Below are 25,934 nucleotides of genomic sequence, written 5' to 3' on the forward strand. Positions count from 1 at the left end.
AGTTGACAACCATGATAGTAACGCATATTGATATATGTGCTTAATTTTTGTAAGAATAGTGGTGATCAAAATCATTTAAAAATTAAATTTATAAAAGAAAAAATAGTATATATTTACTACCACTTTAAATGTGAAAATAAAATCTTCCGGAAAATCCGGAAGAGTTGGCAGGTATGATATATATGTATATATATATATATATATATCTTTTAAAGCAACCCCACAATAACTGCATACCCCAATGAATGCATACAGAGCCGCGATGGCTCAGGGGATAGAACATTCGCCTTCCAACCGGGTTCGAATCCCAGGCAATACGAATTCCGCATCCGTCTAGCACCGGCCACAGTGCTGACGTGAAATATCCTCAGTGGTAGACGGATCATGGGTTAGAGTCCCCTTGCCGTCTGGCTAACTGTGGGAGGTTCTCGAGGGCTTCCTCTCCATGTAACGCAAATGCTGGTTAGCTCCATCAATAAGTCAAATTTCTCCCAATACTCGATCAAGGAGTTCCCTTGTCTTCTGGATTGGGTTCAAAATTACAAGGATATGGAGTTGAACATTAGCTGTCGTAAACCCATAAAGTTGGGTCTGCTTTTCAACGACGGTTATGAAATAAAATTAAAAATAAAATGAATGCATACAAAATGTTATCGGTAGGATAGGGGTCGCTTCGTGACCCAGGTGCCCAGTTCAAATTTTAAATCAACTCATTATGATAGAGGTTTTTAGGTCTTACCAAATAAATAATGTATTTCGGCCTACAATTGTAATTAACTATTAATTTTACTGCAACTTTGAAAAATAATCCTCTGAAACTTTAAAAGTTGGCAGGGATGCGTTTATTAGCGAAGCAGTTTTTATCAGAATATTTCATGTTTTTATCATGCTTGGCAACTTCAGTTTTCATTCAATCATTTAAATTTTCTCCTATTTTCACCACTAAGCAATTTGAATGTTTACAAATGAATTATTGATAAAAAATTTATGAGGAACAATTTTTGGCGTCAGTTAAGGAAGTTTCATTACTCAAAATGAAATGCTGACTAGCGACAAGCTATAAAAGAATGCATAAAAATTGGCGGTCTCTCAATTTAAATGGAAAGATGCCACCATTAGTTGTCAAATCAATTCTTAGCGATAAACAACTCACATATTTCTTTTTGATCTTGCTACAACTCTCCTAAAGATTGTACTGCCAAAATCAATCTAAAAGAATTCAATGATTTATCCTTCAAATACAAGGTGAAAGATAAAAAACAGACTTATGGGATTAAAAACAGAAAGCATAAAAATAGGATGACTATTCTTTAAGATTTTTATCGAAAAACAATTTTAAGAACAGTTCTTGACAAGGCCGAATAAATGCATAGATTTTTTCAATAGACAATATTAATCATTTTTTTTTCAAAAAACAATTTTAAAAACTGAAGTTCTTGACGAAGCTGAATAAATTTATAGCTTTTTTTTTCAATGAATCAATTTACCATTTTTGAGATTTCATACTTCAGAATCGGTCCATTCTTCGGATGAGTTGCCAGTACATACAAGACATACTGCTGTGTTTTTAGAAATAAATACTTTTCAAGTGAAAAATGTTATATATATTTGGATTTGATATATTTTAGTTTTATTAGACGGACCCTACTGTGCATCTTATTTTTCGTATTTTATTCATTCCCTACAGAATGAGAAAATACCAATTTATATTTGAATTTATGATACAAATATCCTAGACAGCTATGAAATAATCTTATTGCAATTGTTTTTTCTCTGATGTGACCATTCGTAATGATTTTTCCGGATTTAACGGGAGGATTTTCTTACATATTTAAAGAGATAGAAATTTTATGCTTTCTCCTATTTCAATTTTAGTTAATAAATTTAAATTTCAATGAATGCATGGATGGAAGTAAAATGGTAAATAATTTATATATTTTATAAAATTTATCTAATTTAGTAAATAAATACTCTAATACGTGGTATTATAGTCATTAACACAAATTATTATCATAGAATGCTTAATCAGGGTGTTGTTTTAGCTAGGTCTAATATTGGTTGCTGCTGTTGTCTTATACTACTTGTCGATATCAGTGAACTTATTTTAATGTAGAGGGGTACGCGCTTCTTTCTGTTTTCCAGTCCTTCACAATGACAGCTCATTGCCTTTAACCAATGAACCACTTTTGTAAAGCTATAATGTAACCATTGAAGGTTTATTTATAATTTCAAAATGATTCAGCTCTTTTTTTAAGAAAAAAAAAAGAAATTTATTGTACCCTATGATGGAAGTTAAGAGTAAACAATAATATTTTGTTTGGAAAAGATCTAATCTATAATTTAAGCATAAGAATGTAAGTATCAAAGTCTTAAACACATTTAAATATTGGAACAAATACAGTCAGAAATAGTATAGTCAAAAAATTGCAATTAAGTTTTTTTACTTGAATGAATAGATTACCTGCAGTGAACAATAACTGGTCCCGTACTAGGATAACGCATCATATACACTTGGACACGCCTCCTAAATTCTAATAATGCACTAGGAAAAGGGCATGTGTGTGAAGGCCAATTGGTGTAATGAAGTTGAACAATTTCTCGTTCTTCTTGTGCCTGCAAATAAAATCTGAATTTAATACAAATTCTGAAACTGTACATTGATTTTAGTTTTCGGATCATTATTCAAGGTTACTCATTGACGAGGTTACATATTTGAAGGGAAAGTGTGGCAAGTCATAAGAACAAAGAATTGATTGCTGAAATACGATTGCACGCGCCGCTATGGACTTGCTGTTTCCCTGCGCAGGCAGTGGTGGACTGCGCTCAGTAATTACCTTCATTATAACCTCCACTCCTCACAATAGGCGGATTGCGCTTCTATAGGTAGATCTCTCTTCTTATATCCCTCCACTGCACACTTGCTTCTGGAGATTATTTGGCGAGACCACGATTTTATCAGAAAATGTTTTACTGCATGATTGAAGTAGGAGGATTGTCACAAGGGTTGCTTTGAGCTCAGTGGATTACGATTAACGCACTGGCCATGAAAAGCCACAAACCCACTTCCCGGCTTGGCCATCACCTCCTACATCAGAAAGCCTCCACATGGTTTCTTATAGGTAGTCTGAGCAGACTATTTAAAAAGTGAACCTGTAGTGCGCATGAACCCAAATTCTATTGTAAAAAGTGAATGAGAGAAATTTACCTTATATATTTGAGAATTGAATCTGTAGTGAATAAAACAAACCAATCATATTCATAAATTAAACAAATTTTTAGACATATATTTGCTACCACTTTCTTATTTTCACTAGATTTTCCATTAAATGGATCTTTCGTAAACTGGTTTACTTTCACAGTGGTCTGATCGGACTACCTACAAAAAACCGTGTGGAGGCTTTCAATTGTAGGAGGCGTTGGCTCGGCTAGCCATCTGCGGTGATCAAACCTTTCTCAAGGGGGAATAAGATGCTAGCAGCGCAGTCCACCTGGTTTTATAAAACCATTGGCACAATTACCTATCAACGCCCCTACGTTTTTGAGCCGATACTAGTTATCATAAGACGCATCTAAATTTTTTTAAATAAATATCGAAAGTAGCATTCAAATAGGTTCAGAAATAGCTGCTTAATCAGAGCTGAGTGATTTGGCGCACAAGGCACCAAAACTATAAAATACGATAAAACGGTTGTTTAATTATTTACTAATCGTACACTATCTTTCGTGTAGTATGTCTCGTATGTTTCGTATACTATCTTTCGTATGTCTGGACTTATTGTAATGAATTTCCATAAATTAATAATGGTAAACATAGAATTAACATAAATTAAATTTATGATTTGATTATTTAATTGCATAAGATCACCTGTTCAGATAAATCATTGAACAGCTATATCGTAATGTGGAGGTACTTCTAGAGGTTTACGATGCCAAGTCATTTGTTGCTATGACGTTCTAAATTTTCATATGGACTATCACTCGTTTAGAAATGTATGTGGATATCAGAAACATACCATATATTTTTGACAAACGTTTTTTTTCTATTTTAATTAATATTAACTACAATACATACTTTTCGAACTTTGAGTGTTCTAATGAAAAAATTCGCAAGCTGCTCTTCGCCAAGTAAAGTGACTTCAATGTTTCCGTATTCCTCTGGTTTATCAAGGTCTGTTGGCCAATACTGTACACACATAACCTGGATTTTAAAAAACAAAGTTATTTGGATCAAAAATTTAAGTATCTTTCCAACAATTTCGTTTTCATTCCAGTAACTTAATAATACTATTAATTTACTGCATACATAACTTCGAAACAAAACAATGATATTTCTCTAGAACAAGATAAAATACAAAATAATTGTTACAGTACCTATTCCGATATTTGTTTACACACTTGAGGCTAAGGCACTTTTTCGCTGCCACTCATCAACCCCACAGATTGTTTCGCAATAATTGTTGTTTCCGTCGCATAAAACAGTGTTTTCTTCGAAAATTGAAATTATTCACTTAATTTGGTTTGCTTTCAATTGTGCCCCCACTTCTCACGCTCAAACATTTTCCTGATTATTATATTAAGATCTACACTGAAGAGCCAAAAAAACTGGTACATGCATGAGTATGCAAATAAAGGGGTATAGAGCCAATCAAAGTACAGCTCTGCGATCGGCAACGCGTATATAAGACAACGAGTGTCTAGCACAGTTCTTAGAATCCTAACTTATGCATCTCCAGCTTGGTGCAACATCTCCACATCACTCCTTAAAAAACTCAAAATATGCCAGAATAAAATCCTCAGAAAAATAACAAAAGCAAGATGGTTTATCATTATTGAACGTATTTGGGATGCCTTGCAACCTGATGTTCAGAAGATATCCCCACTCCCTCTTACTCCCACTGGTTTATGGACAGCCCGGTAGGATTCATGGTGTCAATTATATCCAGCACTACTTCACACATTGATCGAATCCATGCAACGTCGTGTTGAGGCACTTCTGCGTGCTCGCGGGGGCCCTACACAATATTAGGCAGATATACCAGTTTTTTTGGCTCTTCAGGGTATTAGTGAACATGAATAATTTTGCTTAGCAGTCATTTTTGAAATAACATGTAAAATTAAAGGTATATTACTTTTGAAAACTTGGTAAGTGTACAACAGAAATTTAATATTTTCGAGCATCATCATGTGGATATTTTCAGGGATGCCAACTGCACCCCTTTCTTCACAAGTTTAATAAATTGGTAGCTAATTAAATAATAAAACTTGTATATTAAAGATATTCAAGGCAACTTTTTAAAACAGTCACCACAAGACAGCTGCACTTGAACTGAAGTTGCAGACTGAGTACTTCTCCTCGAGGCGGACTCCTCACTCCTGTATATCTTTATTTTTATTTTCTGGCATTTGACTTCTTCGGAATTTATGTAGTCGCTGAGGCCTATTAAAAATAGCGGTTGGTTAAGATGCTTTTCGCTTATTATAGAGGAACGAGATATTTTAACTACTACGATATTTAAACAATTTAAATAATACTAGGAGGCCTCGCCCCCTGATCGCTGGTGCTCGCCAACCCCCGGAACTGCTTTCGCAGTTCATTTCGGATTGCTTTGCAATCCGATGCTCGTTTTGCTCGCTCATTGGATACGCTCTTAACGTCTAGCTTTTGTATACTTCTTTGAACACTGAAGTTCCGAAAACTTTTCACTGTAGAAAATTCTAAACCTGTGCATTTCAATATTAATTTGAAATTGCAAACAGTTCACATATTTTTCTTAATCACACTATTCTAAATTTCAGTTGTTGAGAAAAGTAACTGTTGTAAGTTTTGTTTTAAAGTTTTTCCCACCAGAGGGCTAAAACCATGTGTTGTAAAACAATATGAAATAGTACTGAACGCCGGATGTAAAGCATCGGCTTCGATGAAGATAATTTTGTGAGAATTTTTTTGATAATTCGGTGAGAAAATTCACCCGATTAGCCGTATGATGCTCACTACGTGCTCTTTCGCTGCGCGCCGAAGCCTATCAATTAAAACGTATTAGCGTTTTATCTAATATAGATTAGCCATATGATGATCACTACGTGCTCTTGCGCGAGGAAAGTCTATCAATTAAAAATGAAAACTGTTGCCAACGCGAGAAAAGAATATCATCGGTTTTATTGATACATACGTATTAGCGTTTTATATAATACTAGGAGGCTCCGCCCCCTGCTCGCTAACGCTCGCCAACCCCCGAGAATTGCTACGCAATCCTATGTGGTTCACGCCGTGAACCATGGCTCGCTGCGCTCGCTCGCCAATGAACACAATGTTCTAGCACAAAGACATAATATATTATCATCAAAGACANTTCTAAATTTCAGTTGTTGAGAAAAGTAACTGTTGTAAGTTTTGTTTTAAAGTCGTTCCCACCAGAGGGATAAAACCATGTGTTGTAAAACAATATGAAATAGTACTGAAAGCCGGATGTAAAGCATCGGCTTCGATGAAGATAATTTTGTGAGAATTGTTTTGATAACTCGGTGAGAATTCACCCGATTAGACATATGATATGCTCACTACGTGCTCTTGCGCGCCGAAGCCTATCAATTAAATCTTATTAGCGTTTTATATAATATAGATCAACCATATGATGCACACTACGTGCTCTTACGCGCCGAAGCCCATCAATTAAAAATGAAAACTGTTGCCAACGCGGGAAAAGAAATATCATCGGTTTTATTGATACATACGTATTAGCGTTTTATATAATATAGATTGTGATTATTTATCAATCTTCTTTAAAACTACATCTTTATTCTTTCACAGTTCCAGTGATGAAATATCCGGCTAAAGTTCCGCTCACTACGGTCAAATCTTCGGAAGAAGTGACCGGGGTCCGCGGTTGCCAACGCGAGAAAAGAAATGTCATCGGTTTTATTGATACATACGTATTAGCGTTTTATATAATATAGATAGATAGATTATTTTGCTTAAAGATTTCATCCTCTGTTGTTTTTAAAATGAAGTTTAAAATGAAGTTAAAATTAAATATTTTTTTAACTTTCAAATAAATTAAAACTTTTATTTTTTAGTTTAAATAATTGATCACTACTTTTCAGTTTTTTTTATAGGTAGTTGCGACCACTGCAAGGAAGTCAACAATTTTTTTTTGTAAAAATCCGTCGAAGAAATTTTTGATAAAGAAAATAAAGAAAAAAAAATTAAAATATAAATATTTAACATTTTTGTAATATTTCATATTTAATTACTTAACTTCTTTTATTATATCAATAATTAAAATATTTAATATTATATAGATTTAAAGTATTAAGTAAAGAAAATCCTGTAAATTCATAAATAAAATTTAAAAAAAATCTATTTCAAAATAAGTAAAGACAAGCAAAGTTTGTATATTTAATTGTTTCGAAGCATTCTGTTATTTTTATTTATTTGTTTGCTTGTTATTTGTTTCAATATATTTTTATTTCCTTCTTTTAATTTTCAACTTAATGTATCCTATTTTTTTAAAAAATAAATGCTTAAGAACTTCCTTGTACAGTTCTAGATTTGGGCATGTTTTGAAAAGTTTGTAAAGTTCTATAATTATGTGTTAATGTTGAGTGTACTATACATTAAACGTTAGTTCAGCGAAAACTTTTGAAACTATTTTATGTAGTTCCTGTATTATAAACATATGCAAATGGTGATGGAGAATTCTAGAATTATGCATAAAATGTGAATATCGTGCGTGTCAAAAGAGATTATGCAGTAGCAATCATTTTTAGTGATCATGGATCATTTTAAGAATGCGAATGTTTTACGCCTTTTGTTACCCAAAACATTTCCAGAAGTAAAATTTTATTTAAGTAAACCTGAAATATCTGACAAAAAATAATAATTAAAAATAAAAAAAATTAGCGAAATCGACCAAATAGTTCTTAAAAAATCGCATTTTAAATAAACTCCATTTTAAAATTAAACAGCTTAGAAGCTATTAATTCAATTAAGTTAAAATTTTGTATTTTGGTATTTAAAATTATCTACTTTAAGATGCGTAAATTTGTGTGCCGAACTGTTTGAACTTTTTCGACTCTAATTAAATAAATTAAAATAAATTTAAAACAATCTTATTAAATTAAGTAATAAAAAATAATAAACAATCATTTTTACATGAAATAAATTCTTATAAATAATTGTGTGGAAATTTTTTTCGATTCATTTCAAAAGTTTCAGAATTATAGTGTAATGCTCAAAAAATAAAACCAGCATTAAGAGTCCAAACATTTTATTACTCCAATGAACTAACTATTGGGACTACATTTTCCAGATTGCCCACACCTCACCCATATTTTGAGAGTCAACAATCCAACTTTGACCAAAAAAAGGTGTGTAAATTCGGATTCGTTTCATAATACAAAAATACGTTTTTGTATCTGATTTCGTAACTTAAAATATAGTCTTCACTACTGAACAATCCCCTTTATAAAAACAAATTGATTTTTTTTTCTTTTGTTGTATGCCTGTTTAAGGAAATAGGGGTGCGTTGTTCCTGTTTTTCAGTGGCGCCATCTATGGCCAGTGGCGCCATCTATGGCTTCTGCCACGCCATTCACACAACCACAACCCGTTTATAGGGCTGGTCACATTCAGACACAAAGGAGAAAGGACATAGAACACAGAGAGAGAGAAATAAACATCCATGCCTTGCCCGGGATTCGAACCCAAGACCTTTCTGATGCAAGTACAGTTCCCTGCCCCCTACACAGGCTGGTCGGCAACAAATTGATTAAGTCTAGTAAATAAAAATCCAATAATAAGATCAAACGTTAATCAAATTATTCACTTTTTAAATTTGTGCACGTATAACAGAACTCATGCATTTTTATATATCTGACATAAAATTTGTATTATCGATTGAAATTTTTTAATACAATATATATATACAGTCGAACCCCGCTATAGTGAACCTGGGATATAGTGAACACTCGGATGTAGTGAACTTTTTTAGTGGTCCCGTCCGTATTCCTATTTAAATAATGTTATTTTTAACGCTTATAGTGAACAGCTTATAGCTTGGTAACTCGGTTATAGTGGACTCTAATTTCATTTCTTTAAATATCTTTTTAGTCCTCCATCTTTAAACTTGTAGGTGTTGGGACTGAAAATGAATGCATTCCCATAAAATGTGTCATATTTCACTCCTTTATGCATATCACTTTTAACTATACTGTAATAAATGTCAAACAGATCATTTATCTTATGCTCCCAACAAATAGAGTTTCTGTNATTTCGTAACTTAAAATATAGTCTTCACTACTGAACAATCCCCTTTATAAAAACAAATTGATTTTTTTTTCTTTTGTTGTATGCCTGTTTAAGGAAATAGGGGTGCGTTGTTCCTGTTTTTCAGTGGCGCCATCTATGGCCAGTGGCGCCATCTATGGCTTCTGCCACGCCATTCACACAACCACAACCCGTTTATAGGGCTGGTCACATTCAGACACAAAGGAGAAAGGACATAGAACACAGAGAGAGAGAAATAAACATCCATGCCTTGCCCGGGATTCGAACCCAAGACCTTTCTGATGCAAGTACAGTTCCCTGCCCCCTACACAGGCTGGTCGGCAACAAATTGATTAAGTCTAGTAAATAAAAATCCAATAATAAGATCAAACGTTAATCAAATTATTCACTTTTTAAATTTGTGCACGTATAACAGAACTCATGCATTTTTATATATCTGACATAAAATTTGTATTATCGATTGAAATTTTTTAATACAATATATATATATATGTTTTTTTAAAGTAGTACACAACAAAATTACTTTCAGAGATTCTTATAAAATATTCTCGTTGGCGATGGTCTGAGTACAATGCTATTATATCCGATCTTTCTTTAATAATATTTTGAAAAGTATTAGAGAACAAAAGCGGTTTGAGCACCAAAACAATTTTTTTGTCCCTCTAAATGTCTATGCATCAGGAGTTTTTATGTCCTAGTCATAAATCATATTTTTTCCTCCATAAATCTTGACTCGAGTCTACGGTTCTCTGTAAGACGTACAGATGGGAAGAGTTTGATAATAAATAAACATTGCTCTTCTTTTATTCATTTAGAAAATCTTATGGCTTTTATTAGGAAAAGAAGGTACCAAAATAAAAGCTCTAACAAATTAATATTAACAACTGGAATAAATAACTAGAATGATCCTATTTAAATATGTGTCGAAAGTCATAGATAGTCATTGCTCCGGATTCCATGAAATATTTTAATAAACGGTAGAAAACTATAAATCAAAATTCGCAGTTTTTTGGTTAACTTTGCCAACTTTGAAAAAATTCAATAAGTCACTACTGCATTCCTGTCAACTTTTACGCATTTGGCGTAAAACTTTATTTCTGTATTTAAAGTGGTAATAAAATGTATGCTTTCTATATATTCCTTGCATTTATAAACTTAATTTATAATCTTTTTGATCCACCACTATTTTTAAAAAAAAATTAAGTATATAAATTAATATGTAAAATCTAAATTGAAGACCTATCGTATCCGATCAAGTTTCGTCCCGTAAATTTTGTAAATACTTATATATAATTTTGCGCATATATTATCATGCATTTTTCCTTTTCTCTGAGGCTACTGTGCACCTCTTTTCTCTCTTAAATTTGGTTGTTTAATCCCGCTACTTTATTTTAATTTTCTCTCAGTAAATGTTACTGAACCCGAACTTACACCTTTCAGTTGCTATTCGGTGATTTATTATTTATTCCCACTCAGATGAATTAGTTAGAGCCCCTAGCGGGGCTGATGCTAAGATAACCACCACATATGAGAGGTTGAAAACTGCCTAAACTTGTTCAAAATACTATTTTTCTACATGTTCAAAATTTTTGTGTTTATAATTGCAATCTATATTCCATTTGTCTACCACTGGCGAAAGTCATCCTTGAAAGGGTTAAAAGTTGACAGGTATGCAACTGTAACAAAGTGCACATTTGCCGACTTTCATTGTTTCCGAGAATGGATTTTCCAAGTGGTAATAAAATAAATATCGAAAAACAATCTCAGAGCAGCCTGCTTGCTCCGCTTTGTAAAAACATATCTTCCAATGGTATCGAAATTTAAATTATATTTAATTTAATATTTTTCCACCACTGCCTATCAAAAGTTCAAAGTATCATATGAAATGCAACTTTATTGCACGGGGACGCTTTTAACCCGTTTTGTCCCGAATTTATGTATTGAAATGATACAAAAAGTGGTTTTATGGAAAAAGTGGTAAAATATATTATCGAAATTAATTGATTTTTCTACAGTTAGAGCATTCAAGAAGTCTTTGATAGATCATAAAGTACTTGCTCCTTATAATTCTATATCTAATCAGAAATAACTAAATCATTGTGGTACCTGAGAATCTTTTAATTCACCCGGATAAATGAAAATACTGGAAAAAGTTTCCCACCACAATGAATGTCTTTGAAAAAAGAAACTGTCCTAAATATATGACGCTGGGCTTTAACCGGTTAAAGAGTGACCGTAAATATACTTCTACTACAAGTTTTGCCATTTCATTTACTACCACTTTATTAATATTTTTACAGTCAACGGGGTAAACGGAACGGGCCAGAAATCTTAATCAAAAATACATTTACATACCTGCCAACTTTCAATCTTTCCGAGAATGGATTTTCAGAGTGGTTGTAAAACAATAAACGAAAAACAATCTGACTCAAAAATATATTTATATTTTGATCCCGTTGAAATTCGCCAGTGCAAGGATTATTATTCATATACTTATTGTAATTATTTATATGAAGTGGTGATCAAACTCATTTATAATTATCATTATAATTCAATTGGAATAAGCTGAGTATTGCTACCACTTTAAATATAAAAATAAAATCTTCCGGAAAATTTGACAGGTATGCATTTACATTTAGACGAGATTAAAATGCAGAGATGCCAACTGCTCCGGATACGCCAAAATAATAAAAAAACGGTAAGTAGCTACAAAGTAAATGTTGCATGTATTTGACTATTTTTGCTTTCTTTTCAAAGGTATAGCAATACTTAAGTATTATGTAGTGGTGAATCATATAAGCCTACGAATTATTTAGAAATAGTGGTGGATAAAAATCTACTAAATTGAATTTATTAAACCAAGAATCACAATTGATAAACTACCACTTTAAAATATATATTTACTGTCCGGATCAGACTGGCATCTCTGAAAATGTGCAGGCAACCTAGAATTGATCATGCTTTTATATCTTAGCTGCAATTATTTATATGCAGTGATGGTTAAACTCATTTATAATTATTATATTATGGAATAAGATTTGCTACCACTTTAAATATGAAAACAAAGTTTTTATAATATAAAGATAAACTGGAAATCGTAGACTGAGAGACCACCTCTAGGATATATTTATCCGCTGTCCGGAGCAAGTTCGCAGCTCTGGATAGATTAAAAATAAATAAAGCCTTTATTTTTCTCTTACATATGTTAAAGATTTTATACCTGCCAACTCTTCCGGATTTTCCCAAAGATTTTATTTTCACATTTAAAGTGGTAGTAAATATATACTATTTTTTCTTTTATAAACTTAATTTTTTAAATGATTTTGATCACCACTATTCTTACAAAAATGAAGCACATATATTAATATGCGTTACTATCATGGTTGTCAACTTAAGTTTTCTCAAATACAACGTATTTTTTTTGCTTAAAATTGAAGTTTTAATTTCATTTTAATACCACTGGGAAAAATGGAAGGGATTAAAAGTTGGCAGGTATGAGGTTCCCAAATGGTGTTCCGCTAGAAGTTAAAGGGAATCTACGAATTAGGAGTTCTTTTTTTAACCAGTAATAGTTTTGAAATTTTTAATTACTTTTGAATCTAATCAATAATCCATTATCTATTTGATATTTCGGTTGCCTTTATGAAATTAATAAAAGTAAAATTCCAATGAAAGCAAAAAAACGATTTTTTTTTCAGAAATAAATAATTTTAGAAAAACAATAGATTGATTTAATTTAGTTAAAGGACAAGACTTTATAACAAAAATTGCCTTAGTATTTCTTATCAGGCTTTCCAAATAAAATATCGAAATTCATAATAAATATAGAACCTTAACAACCATTTTCAACATTTACAGCATTTCTTTTTGGTTTTCCTTTTAAAAAATCCATAATTTTTACTTAATTTATTCTTTTTCAACCTATGTATATACACGGAAAACAAATTCATTACTAGAATAGATAAAGCTCCAAGACAACAAAGTTAACAGTGAGATATAAAATATAAATTAAGCTTACTAAAAATAAGGATAAGACAATTAAAAATGAAATGATGGGGGAAAAAAGTCGATCAACTTATTTTTTTTTTCTATTTTGCATTTTTATAACCGTCATTAAACAACCGATCCAATTTTATGGGTTTACAACAGCTAATGTTCAACTGCGTAGCTTTGTAATTTTGATGCCAATCAAGGGAACTCGTGGAACAATTATTAGGAGAAATTTGCCTTCGTGGAGGACTTTTTGGTGGAACTAACAAGCATTTGCGTTATATGAAGAGGAAAACCATAAAATCTTTTACGGTTAGCCTGACGAAAAGAGGACAGATGCTCTGCTAGCCAACCCCAAACCTAGCTGCGTATGTACCGTTAAAAAAAGAAAATTATGTCACAATGAAATTAATTTCGCTGTCCTTTTCCTTGCTGGATTTCCAGAGAATACAAAAGGTAAACTAAATTTTTATTCTGAACCTATTCAAATCGAGACAAATTTAAACCGCTCAATCCCTAGCAGTGCTTTTACTTTTAAATGAAGTTTAAACTGAAATGGCAAATAGAATTTTTTAAGAGGAAACTATATACTTATTTCCAGTAAAACATGATTTCTCGCCATCTGAGACGCGATGTTATTCTTTAAAAAAAAAGGTTCCGTAAAGATTTAAGTAGAATAAAATTGCTTTCTAAACTTTACCTGGTTCTTCAGATTTGTGACATGTTTTAGCATGAAATCTTTTTTCAGACTAGTCATAAAAATTTAAAATCTAGCAGAAAAAGATCGAAGACGCAAATCGTTTTAACTGAAATATTATTAACAATAAAAATAAATACATGTGTGTTACAACTGAGCAACTGAATTCCTAAAACTGAAACAATTAAGATCAGTAAAATTTACGATTATTTATAAAATATTTGTCGCCACCTTTCAAAATTTTTTAAGATTATAGCCACCCTTTTTTAGCAATATTGGCAATTTTTTTAGCAAATTTACTATTTTTTGTACCTCGAAATTTTACTTTGATTTAACTTTTATTTTAAAAAAAATTACGTGTGAGAAATTTGTCTTGCATTCTCTCCTAACCCATTTCCCGTTTAGTATTGCGGTTGCGCATATATAAAAAGTAAAAAGTACATAAAAAGTACTTTTTACATATAAATATATGTAAAAAGTACTTTTTTGAAAAATTGGTAAAGAATTAGCGTCTAAGATAAGTAGATAATAACTAATGTTACTACTGTCACATAGGTTTTTTTTAAAAATAACAAATCTTTGGCGAGCTTTTTTATACTGGAAAACGCTCAGATTATGTATCTAAGAAAATGGACACAGCTCAAAATGCTTGTTAAGGGCGCCAATCGAAACGGAATAATAAGAAAATAATGTGTGTATAAGAAAATAGACATAGCTCGAAATGCATGTTTAAGAATATGAGTGTTTCTCGAAATGTGTGTTTTGAAAAATGGACATATTTTAAAATGCGTATTAAGGAAAATAAATTCAGCTCAAAATGCGTGTTTAAGAAAATGGACATATTTCAAAATGCGTATTAAAGAAAATAAGCCCAGCTCAAAATGCGTGTTTAAGAAAATGGACATATTTTAAAATGCGTATTAAGAAAAATAAACACAGCTCGAAATGCGTATTTAGGAAAATGGACATATTTTAAAATTCGTATTAAAAAAAATAAACACAGCTGAAAATGCATGTTTAAGAAAATGGATATAGTTAAAAATTATTAATTCTGAAAATACGCTATTAAAATTCATTAATTATGAAGTTTCTATTTGATGCCTTAAGTATTTTGTATAAACCACTTCTAATTAAAAGGAGTAATTATCTTATCAATACTTACCCGTATGAAGTCAAAAACTTTAGTGAGCATGACTATAACATATGATTCTTGTTCCCAGATCATTCTCCAGAAATCGGAAACAGTGAATTCATTGGGTCCTAATCGAAAATAAATCCAAATGTTAGTGTCTTTTGAATCAATATTTGCATAAATAACAAAATATTTTAACAGAGTTTATTTTATTTCGTATGAGGAACTTCTGAAATTTTTTATAAGTTAATTTTATCAAAAGTTGTTGAATAATATTTCTATAGATAAGATTCTTTTTATTCATGATTTAGAAGGCTTGATTAAATATCAGCATATGTGTTATTTTGATATCTTGTATAATCAGTATTTTTTAGGCTCAAATTATTTAGTTTAATTCTAAATAAATTTAAACCAAGTTATTGAACTTGTAAATAAATGTTAGAGCATACGTCTTTGCTGCACTTCGACTGAAGGAATAAAACTCATACTAGATGAACAGATAAAAAGAATAGCAATAATTTACAGAATTTAGAAAAAACTTAAATAGGCCAAGGCCCATCCCCCTAAAAATGCTGAAGCAATCATTTTGTTACGAGTTCAAATTCAAAAATAAAATTTTTTGAAACATTGGGGAATAAATACTTCGTAATTTCTATTGATTGTCAATTTGACTTTTTTCTGTATAAATAGGTGTAGGCCATACAGATCATAAAAGTAAATAAGGCTGACTGAAAATTGAATAGAAATAGAAAACTGCTCTAATATCTCATTAAAAGTCATCAAATAATCCTAGAACACACACAATGACAATTTTAAAGAAATAAATCAGGAAGCCACCAAATTGATGGAATTGGTAGTCTTAAGTGTAAAAATTCTTAGTTAGCGATAGCAAAATTACAACCGAATTTCAATTGTAAACATGAATTAATTGAACTATTATTTATAACGAATTTAGAAATACGACATATATATATATATATATATAATTGTGTGGNCGCCTTTATATTTTCAAATGACTTAAAATCTTAAATTAGTGAAATAAATGGGGGGGGGGTATATTACAGTGACAGAATATACAGAGTAAATATTAATTGTATACAATCATTACGAAGTAGAAATGGTATTTTTAAATAATAGTAAATGCTTTTATTAATGATGCTTGATACTTGTTTGATCTCAGTATTTGGCTCGAAGGGCCACTAACAGATTCGTCGCAATCTGTAAGACATAAGCTTAATAGACATAGATGAAATAATAAAACATATAATAAAAGTAGAGGGGTTGGAGCAAGCTCCATTTAAAGGAATTAAGATGTTGAGCACAATGAAATAGTACTGATAGTCAAATATAAACATGAGAATTGAATACAATTAAATTGAAGTGAGCAGAAAATTAAATTATTTACAGAATATGTACCTTATTTACATATTATGTACAAGATTCGAATTGAGTTTGTGTAATAAGTGTTGCTCTGCTAGCACAGCGACCCGGCCGTCCTGGTAATTACCGCTCGTGCCGGATTGCTCACTGTGAAAATTAACAGGAGTACAGCTCACCCAGTTCGAACCCTTTCGGCTCGCTGCATCCTGGTGTTATAATTTGTGTATTTTTGAATTGTGCAATAATGATGGTGAAGAATTATTGTTTAAATAAAATAATTAATTAAATAAAAAAAACTGGTAGCAAATTTTCAATAAAATTCTTGCATACTGTTTATCCTTTCAACACCGACAATTTTTTTCAAACATATTTTTCATTATTTGTATTTATTTACGTCAAAATGAGTGAAATATATCATGATTAGCATTTTAATAATTTTTGGTTATGAAATAACGGTGTCCTTTTCTGCGTTAAAGGTAAACTTTTCCAAACAGAACTCCCTTCCAAACAAAAATTTTTTTCAAATTTGCACTTATTTTATAGTTGTTTAGATCAAATAGAAACAGTTATTTATTATTGAAATTTCTTAGTTTTACGAAATCATTCATTGATAAAATTTTGAATATGAATATAAAAAAAAATATGAAAACTATTATTATTTTTTTTAAATGTTAGCACAAACATAATTCTGATAATCTAACAGATTTTAGTAACTATTAGACTGTTTTTTATGATTAAAAATACCAAAATATATTTTTGCTTGTAATTAGAACATCAGAAAAAATCTTATATATATATAATTCTCTTACGTGGCTCCCAAATTTTGGCTGCATTTCTTTCCGCCGGTGGCAACGTTTGCTTTGTTTTGTTTACGTTACTATTTCTCTTACACGACGAATCGACCAATGATTGCCGCTAAAAATGTCACATGCCAAGTCTAGCTGAGGTGGCTCAACATATAGCGCTTTTAAAAAAGGAAACTGAAATAACCAGAGAGCATCAGCTGCGGCAATCTCATACTATTAAGCTAGGCAGAAGTGAGTAGTCTTTGTCGATAGATCTCTATTTTAGTATTTTGTCGAAAGCGCTTTTTTTCACGAATTTATATATTACGAATTTATTTGACGATTTTTGATTTATATCACGAATTATACTATAGCACATTTCTAATAGGTTTAACGAATTACATGTCATTTATTTGAATTCAAATTTATTTTAATGACTTAGTATTTACTAAAAAGATGTAATTTTTTTTTAAAAAAAAAGTTGTTATATGGATTTGAATGATTGTTTTGAATTCTTAGAATTTTGTGCATTTGCAATGTAACTGAGTTAGTAGCGAGCAAAGCGAGCTTGGTTTGCGAAGCAAACCATATAAGATTGCGTAGCAATTATCGGGGGTTGGCGAGCGTTAGCGAGCAGGGGGCGCATCCCACTAGTACATATATAAAAGAGACACCAGCGTCCCATTCGTCAAAGGGTTAAATCTAACTTAACATGAGAATATTTTCTATTTCTTTCATAAGCGGCTCTGGCCCACTCTATAACAAAAAATATTCAGTAAATAAAGAAAAAGTTAAGCTCAGGGGATAAGTATTGCGTTTTTTCGAAACAGAGAAAGAAAAGTAAAAGCACGATCATTTTTTTTATCCAAAAATAAATAAGTCAAGTCAGTATTAACATAAATTTAAACATTGAAACGGCGGCAGAAATTTGTGCGCATGTATGAAAGCAAAATTCTTTCTGGTTTCCAATTACTTTGTTTAAAATTGGTTGAAGGCCAAAAACTAGTTTCAGATGTATCGTAAATAATACCCTTGCGATTTGAAACAATTTATATTTTGTCTGGAAGTATTTACATAACAAAAGGAAACTACTAGCGTTTGATAGTAGAAGCATAAACTAGGATGAATTTAACAGAATAAATATAGAGAATTGTTTTATTTCCAAAATCTAGGTCTGGATAAATAAATTACGCGTCTTTTTCTGATCAAAATAAATGCATGTTTCACGGTTATGAAATATTCACAAATATAAATAATTTTCAACTTACAAAATAAAATTTAAAGATATTCAAAGAATTCAAAATAAATTAAATGCATTTCGGTTGATAAAAGTTGGGTATTTTCAAAATTGAGATTTCTTTTTGCTGTGAAAAGTAGTCTCAAATTAATAATAACGAGCTAATTGATAAATAATGCATGTAACAATAAAAAAAAATTAAAAGAATTAACTGAGAGATTAAAATTAGAATTATGGTGTACAGTGCGCAAAATAAAAAACAGACCACCCTGAATAAATTTTGATCTAATGATCGAATTATGCTAATATATGCTAATTAATTAGTTCAGACGATATTTTTAGTTAGGAAATCAGACACAAAAACGTTCTTTTTCTGAATAAATATACCTTTTTTTCCGTCAGATTTCGAATTATGACTCTCAAAATATAGGGGGCGGCCGGATTTTGGGAAATACAGTCCCTATAGTTTTGTCAGAAAAGCGGTCCTAAGTTTTTTCTTTAATTTTACTTTTTGCATATTTCGCCAAATCTCGATTTTTTTTAAGCGAATTTAAAATGGTTTGCATACAATTCTATAGTTCGTTTATCGTTAAGATAATTCCATGCAAAATATACCATTTAGTATATATTTATTATTTTATTTAATAATAGTCGGAAGACTTTTCAATTGTAAGCTATAAATTTTTACATCATTTTAAAGAATTCAATTTTAGATTTTAAAATACAAAATTTACGCAACATCGGTCGAATAGTTTCTAAGAAACCGAATTTTTAATATATGGCTTTTTGAACATTGTAACATATTTTTCACATTATTTTTTTTTCTCACATGAAGTAGCAGAGATGGCAACTTGCTCCGCACAGCAAATATATATTTTAAAGTGGTAGTTTAGCAATTGTGATTCTTGGTTTAATAAATTCAATTTAGTAGATTTTTATCCACCACTATTTCTAAATAATTCGTAGGCTTATATAATTCACCACTTTGTAGTACATATGTCATGCTATATCTTTTAAAAAGCAAGCAAAAGTAGTCAAATATTTAAAAATTTATTTTGTAGTTATTTACCGTTTTTGTTTTTAATTATTTTGGCGTGTCCGGAGCAGTTGGCATCTCTGAAGTAGTATCTAATTCTTGCTATACCCTTTGTTTTTTTCAAGCAGTGTCTGGTTAAAATACTTTTTGGATCGATTTATAAAAAGTAATTAATTTAGATTATTATCTAAAATTAATTTGACTTTTAAGACCATATCTTTGGTGGGTGAAATTAACAAAATTTTTAGGTGGGAGGTACTTACAAAACGATAGTGCTAGTTAGATTTTATTGGCACAACATAAATTTGCAGCTTGTGTGCTCAATTAAGGCTTATAAACTTTTGTCAAGTAGGAGAACAGATAGCACAATACAAGAATACATCCAAGGTTACGGCGGGATTCGAACCCGCCACCTCCACGCTTAACAGAGTGTTTGGCGGGCGATACCGCTCGGCTAGGGAGGCCTCTAGTTAGATTTTAATTAAATGCTAATACTAATATTCAATAATAGTGGTAGTANACCAGAGATACCAACTTGCTCCGGACAGCAAATATACATTTTAAAGTGGTAGTTTATCAATTGTGATTCTTGGTTTTATAAATTCAATTTAGTAGATTTTTATCCACCACTATTTCTAAATAATTCGTAGGCTTATATAATTCACCACTTTGTAGTACATATGTCATGCATATCTTTTAAAAAGCAAGCAAAAGTAGTCAAATATTTGCAAAATTTACTTTGTAGTTATTTACCGTTTTTGTTTTTAATTATTTTGGCCTGTCCGGAGCAGTTGGCTTCTTTGAAGTAGTATCTAATTCTTGCTATAACATTTGTTTTTTCAAGCAGTGTCTGGTTAAAATATTTTTTGGATCGATTTATAAAAAGTAATTAATTTAGATTATTATCTAAAATTAATTTGACTTTTAAGACCATATCTTTGGTGGGTAAAATTAACAAAATGTTTAGGTGGGAGGTACTTACAAAACGATAGTGCTAGTTAGATTTTATTGGCACTACATAAATTTGCAGCTTGTGTGCTCAATTAAGGCTTATTAACCTTTTTCAAGTAGAAGAACATATAGCACAATACAAGAATACATCCAGGGTTACGGCGGGATTCGAACCCGCCACCTCCACGCTTAACAGAGTGTTTTGCGGGCGATACCGCTCGGCTAGGGAGGCCTCTAGTTAGATTTTAATTAAATGCTAATACTAATATTCAATAATAGTGGTAGTATACTAATTTGAAACTAACTTTAAAATGAGTAAAAATTAGTTTCTCTAAGCTGCTTTTTCAATATTAAAAATTTTCAAGTTGCTCCCTTACAAACACAAAATTAGATTTGAAATTTTATAATGCATTCTAGTTTGCATTGATTATCTTAAATCTTTTACACAGATTTTTAAACTGTGGGTTTTGACCCTATTTAAGGTCACGGGACCTGCAACAAATGTCATCAAAAATTTTAGAAATTTTTGATATTTCTTTAACTTATTACAATAGTATATATAATATATATATCATATGAAAAAAATACTTACCCTGAGCAGCTATAAAAGCGTTTGGTTTCAAAATACTCTAAAAAGAAAAATAAACATTTTGAATAAAGGAACGAAAATTACATAATACAGAAATAGTTACATTTAACAATATCATTCATGCCTTAAAAATATTTCTTAAATAAAAATATTTAGGAAACATTAATCAAATTATCAGTGCCTTCTAGAAATACTGAAAAATAATTATTCAATATATTTAATTACTGATAATACTAATGGATTTCGATATGATTTTAGTTCAGGTTTGCTGGAATTTTTATTAAATTGGAAATTGGAAAATTTAGCTGGAATTGAGTATTGGTAGTTTTACTATTTTTGCTGTTTTATGAAATTTAATGAATGAAAATAAATTTCATTCATTAAATCTATCTAAACAAAATCTATCATGGTTTTCATAAGTAGAAATAATCTTTTACTAATTCGATAGTGTTCTTTGTTCACAAAAGAAGGTAGAAAATCTCTTGTATTCATATTTCCGACGATACTAATATGTATACGAAGTTATTAATTATTAAGAATTATTAATTTAAAATTTGATATAAAGGTTTCTCAAACGTGAGTAATTTAAATACAAAATCCATACTTTGTAGATTGGGAAGGCAACTTACTAATATAAGTTAGATTCTAAATTTAGTGTAATGTCAAATTCTTGATTTCACATTTACTCATTCTACTTTGACATTGCATAATCGCAGCTGTTTCTTGTGATGTAATACGCATTTTGATGTGACAATAAAAGTAAAGGTGAATTATTGAATAATATATAGTGTTGCTAACCAGTTTAGTTTTTATAAACATTGCAAAATATTATTTTGGATCACTTAAAAGTACATACCTGCCAACTTTTACGCATTAGGCGTAAAATTTTATTTTCATATTTAAAGTTGGTTATAAATATATACTATTTTTTCTTTTATAAACTTAATTTTTAAATGATTTCGATCACCACTATTTTTAAAAAAATTAAGCATATATATAAATATGTGTTACTATCATAGTTGTCACTTGTAATTTACAAGTTGTAAATAATGTTTATTTTCTATTCAATTTTTTCAGACTTGTAGTTATCTGTACATAAATATTTTTAATCTCATTTTTACTGTTATTCAACTGTTCATATCCTTAATTTTAAATGTAATTTTCATGATTTGAGCTGCCCACGCAGATAATTCAAGCCGCCAACTGCCTTGAACTCCTCCTTTTATCTTTCTTCAAAGCCATTAATACCAATCGCTCTAGAGCACAACTTCAGATGAAAAGGTCAGGTGCCCGCTAACGCGGGCAGGCACCTTAACAAACCCAGATCGTCATAGTTGTCAGACTAAGCTTTTTCAAATACAACGCATTTTTATGCTTAAAATTGAAATTGAAATTCCATTCTAATACCACTGGGAAAAATTATAACGGAAGGGATTAAAAGTTGGCAGGTATGAAAGTATGTATGACCTCTCGAGATCTGATAAGGGGTAAGCCATACCTGCCAACTCTTCCGGATTTTCCGGAAGATTTTGTTTTCATATTTAAAAAGGTAGTAAATATATACTATTTTTTCTTTTATAAACTTAATTTTTAAAGGATTTTGATCACCACTATTCTTACAAAAATTAAGCACATATATTAATATGCGTTACTATCATGGTTGTCTCGAGAACAAGTCTTAGTGAGCATCACTACTCCACCATGCCGACTACCCAGCCCAGTCACTATCTTTTACATCTACTTCAGACTTTAATATTACCTAAACTCCAATGCCATTAGTCTCAGTCGCCCTAGGGCATAACACAGATCAGAGGTCTAGTGCCCGCTTGCGCGGGCAGGTACCTTACCAAATTACATGATCTAGCTAGCATAGTTGTCAACTTAAGTTTGCTCATATACAACGTATTTGTTTGCTTAAAATTGAAGTTTTAATTCCATTTTAATACCCCTAGGAAAAATGATAATGGAAGGGATTAAAAGTTGGCAGGTATGGGGTAAGCTAATCCCTATAACTTAAGTGTAGAGAGCTACCCGGCACGAGTGGTAATTACCAGAACTGCGGGGTCTCTACTTTAACAGAGCCACACTTACTTACACACATCCTCACATTCCTTTAACTGGCCCCCCTTTTGTATGTATTTTCAAACTCTAAATACTTTAAATATTCATTAGTGTTTATTTTCCCATTGTACTTTACTTTTACCTTTTTTCATATACATTTTTATTACTTGTAACTTTGTTATTGCCTAATAATGGCAAAGTGCCATTTTTCTTCTCTCAAGAACTCCATTTTGCTCCCCAAACTTTAATTTTGTCATGCATGCTTCTTAGTTTAATTTCAGGATGAATGGGAAAAGGGTCGTTAGGCCTCAGACGCCCAGTTCCACTACAACGAACGGACGAAAAGTATGCATGCTGTTGATATGTTTAAGTTAAACAAAAATGTCTTGTTCGTCAAAAATAAGATTTAAGTACAAATTAGTTTAGCAACCAAGTTTTAGCTTTTAGAAAAAAAGTTAACGTGAGCTCTGTTTGTCTGAGATTAACTCAGCAGAAAGGACGAATTTTCAAACCCTTTTCTTTTCTAACTCGTTTAAAAGAGAAATAAATTATCCATGATTACCACAACTTTTATAAATTAGTGTGAGAAAATTTCATACGGCTGTAATTTTTTTAACCGTTTACTTGCCGGGCTCTTATTTTACACTAATGAGAAAAGTGGTAGCAGGTCTGAATATAAATTGAAAAAAAATTTCTTCATTTAACTATTAATTTTGTTAAAAACTGCAACAAATGTTCATAATACATATAATTTTATATAATTAATAGATTTTAACTCATAGGAATATATATAGCCGACCGGCCTGTGTAGGGATTAGGGAACTGCCCTTGCATCAGAAAGATTCTGAGTTCGAATCCCGGGCAAGGCATGGATATTCCTTCCTTCTCTGTACTATCTGTCCTTACTGAGGGAGCAACGTTGGCCCACCTAATATGGTGCCCTTGAAAGAGTGGCCAACAAATCTGCCCTTCAGATACCTGCATGACCTAGGTCATTCTCCAGGTGGGCATTGGAAAAAAAAAACTCATAGGAATATTTAAGTTTTTCTGTGCGAAAAATGAAAAATTAAAGTTACCAGTCTTTGAAATATTGAAAAAGTGGCACGTTCCAAAAATTTGTATTTAACACGTTGAATGCCATGGGGGTCACTGGTGGCCAGCGATGCCAAGATTATTAGAAACACATAATTCGAGTAAATTTTTTATTTTTTTAAAATTATTATAGTTATAAAAATGGTTTGAAGAAATTAATGCAATATAGAATGCACAAAAATAGTTTTATTTATGTACAAAGAGATGTCAACTTGCTCTGGACAGCGAATAAATATTTTCAAGTGGTAGTTTATTAATTGTGATTCTTGGTTTAATAAATTCAATTTAGTAGATTTTTATCCAACACTATTTCTAAACAATTCGTAGGCTTATATAATTCACCACTTTTTTTCTGGTAAGTCATGTTATACCTTTTCAAAAACTAGCAAAATCTGACTAATATAGTTAGCAAATATAGTTTGTAGTTATGTAAAATTCGCGTGGCATTCAACGTGTTAAACGATAAAATGAAGTCCAAAGTTAAGAAAAATTATTTATCAGTTTAGTTTTATCAGGTAAGGAACAGTCTTACATAAATGATATAATTGCATATAAATCATTGTAAAGAAGTGCATAATACTTTTCTGCCCAAAAACAAGCTACAAACGAAATCGTTCTACAAAAAGTTTTGGTATCTTTTTGGGTTTGTAAAAGCTCAAGCTAAGGAGCCCAGAAGAACGAAATGCCATCCTCAATCGACTTTCGTTTTAAATATTACAACTGCATAAAATTTTATTTTAGAACATAATTAATTCATCGATTTATTAAAAACTATACCTCTTTTTATAAATCATAAGTGAAACATAATTCTTAAACCGCACAATTCGCTATGACGCAAACACTTTCATCATCTCTTTACAAATTGATAGGGAAGAGCAAAAAAAAAAAAAAAATATCTATTTCGTTTATAAGAATTTGATGAATTGAGCCATCTCCCAACAATGTCAATCCTTTTGCTCCGAAGTTTTATTATTGAATTTTCCGTACCATCCATTAAATTTCTTTCAACTTCTATTAGCCTAAGTGGGGGAAAAAAGGTTGTCGACTGCTGCACAGCAGTCCCGAAACGTCGCGATCAATGATTGGGGAACATTCCATTAAGAAAATACGTGCTTCGAAATCAGAGACATGTCCGAGGATTACATTCGATGGATAGTATTATCACTAATTTCGGACAAGAGGGATTTATGTCAGGTGTAATATGTTGTTAGTTATGCTGTCGGTGTTAAAGAAGCAACTAGAATTCAGAAAGCGTCCACCGGTCCTGAGGGATGTTAGTAATCTTTCTACGTTAATTTGATTTCAGCTGCCTTGATTTGACATCCATTTTGTTAAGATGTAATAATACTTTCTTACTATCTTTAATCACTCTGGGCGAGTTAATATTTTCCACGGTGTATAAAACTTTGTATTACATAATATATTTTTATTTGGTAATGGCATTGCGTTGTCAAATATTTGGAGGAATACATTTTATCAAGATGTAATAATTCTTTCTTAAAATATTCAATCAATAAGAAGAATTAATATTTTCCACGGTGTATTAAACTTCGCGTTACTCAATCTATCTTATTATATAAAACGCTAATACGTACGTATGTATGAATCAATAAAACCGATGATATTTCTTTTCTCGCGCTGGCAACAGTTTTCATTTTTAACTGATTGTGACATAAAAGACCAACTAAATAGTGAGCA

The 25,934-nt window shown here is 31.1% G+C and overlaps 1 protein-coding gene across 1 annotated transcript in view; it reads right to left on the bottom strand.

Moving 5' to 3' along the window:
* The window catches only part of LOC107437461 (protein tyrosine phosphatase 36E), a gene marked incomplete in the record, with an annotated part of 142,150 nt that overhangs the window by 21,959 nt on the left and 94,257 nt on the right, over positions 1–25,934 (bottom strand). The window contains 4 exon segments of the mRNA XM_043050753.2: positions 2,462–2,613; positions 4,073–4,198; positions 15,136–15,233; positions 21,087–21,123. Of these exon segments, the coding sequence (XP_042906687.1) occupies positions 2,462–2,613; positions 4,073–4,198; positions 15,136–15,233; positions 21,087–21,123 (413 nt within the window).

The sequence above is a fragment of the Parasteatoda tepidariorum genome, chromosome 9, assembly GCF_043381705.1.
Source record: "Parasteatoda tepidariorum isolate YZ-2023 chromosome 9, CAS_Ptep_4.0, whole genome shotgun sequence".
Lineage (NCBI taxonomy): Eukaryota > Metazoa > Arthropoda > Arachnida > Araneae > Theridiidae > Parasteatoda > Parasteatoda tepidariorum.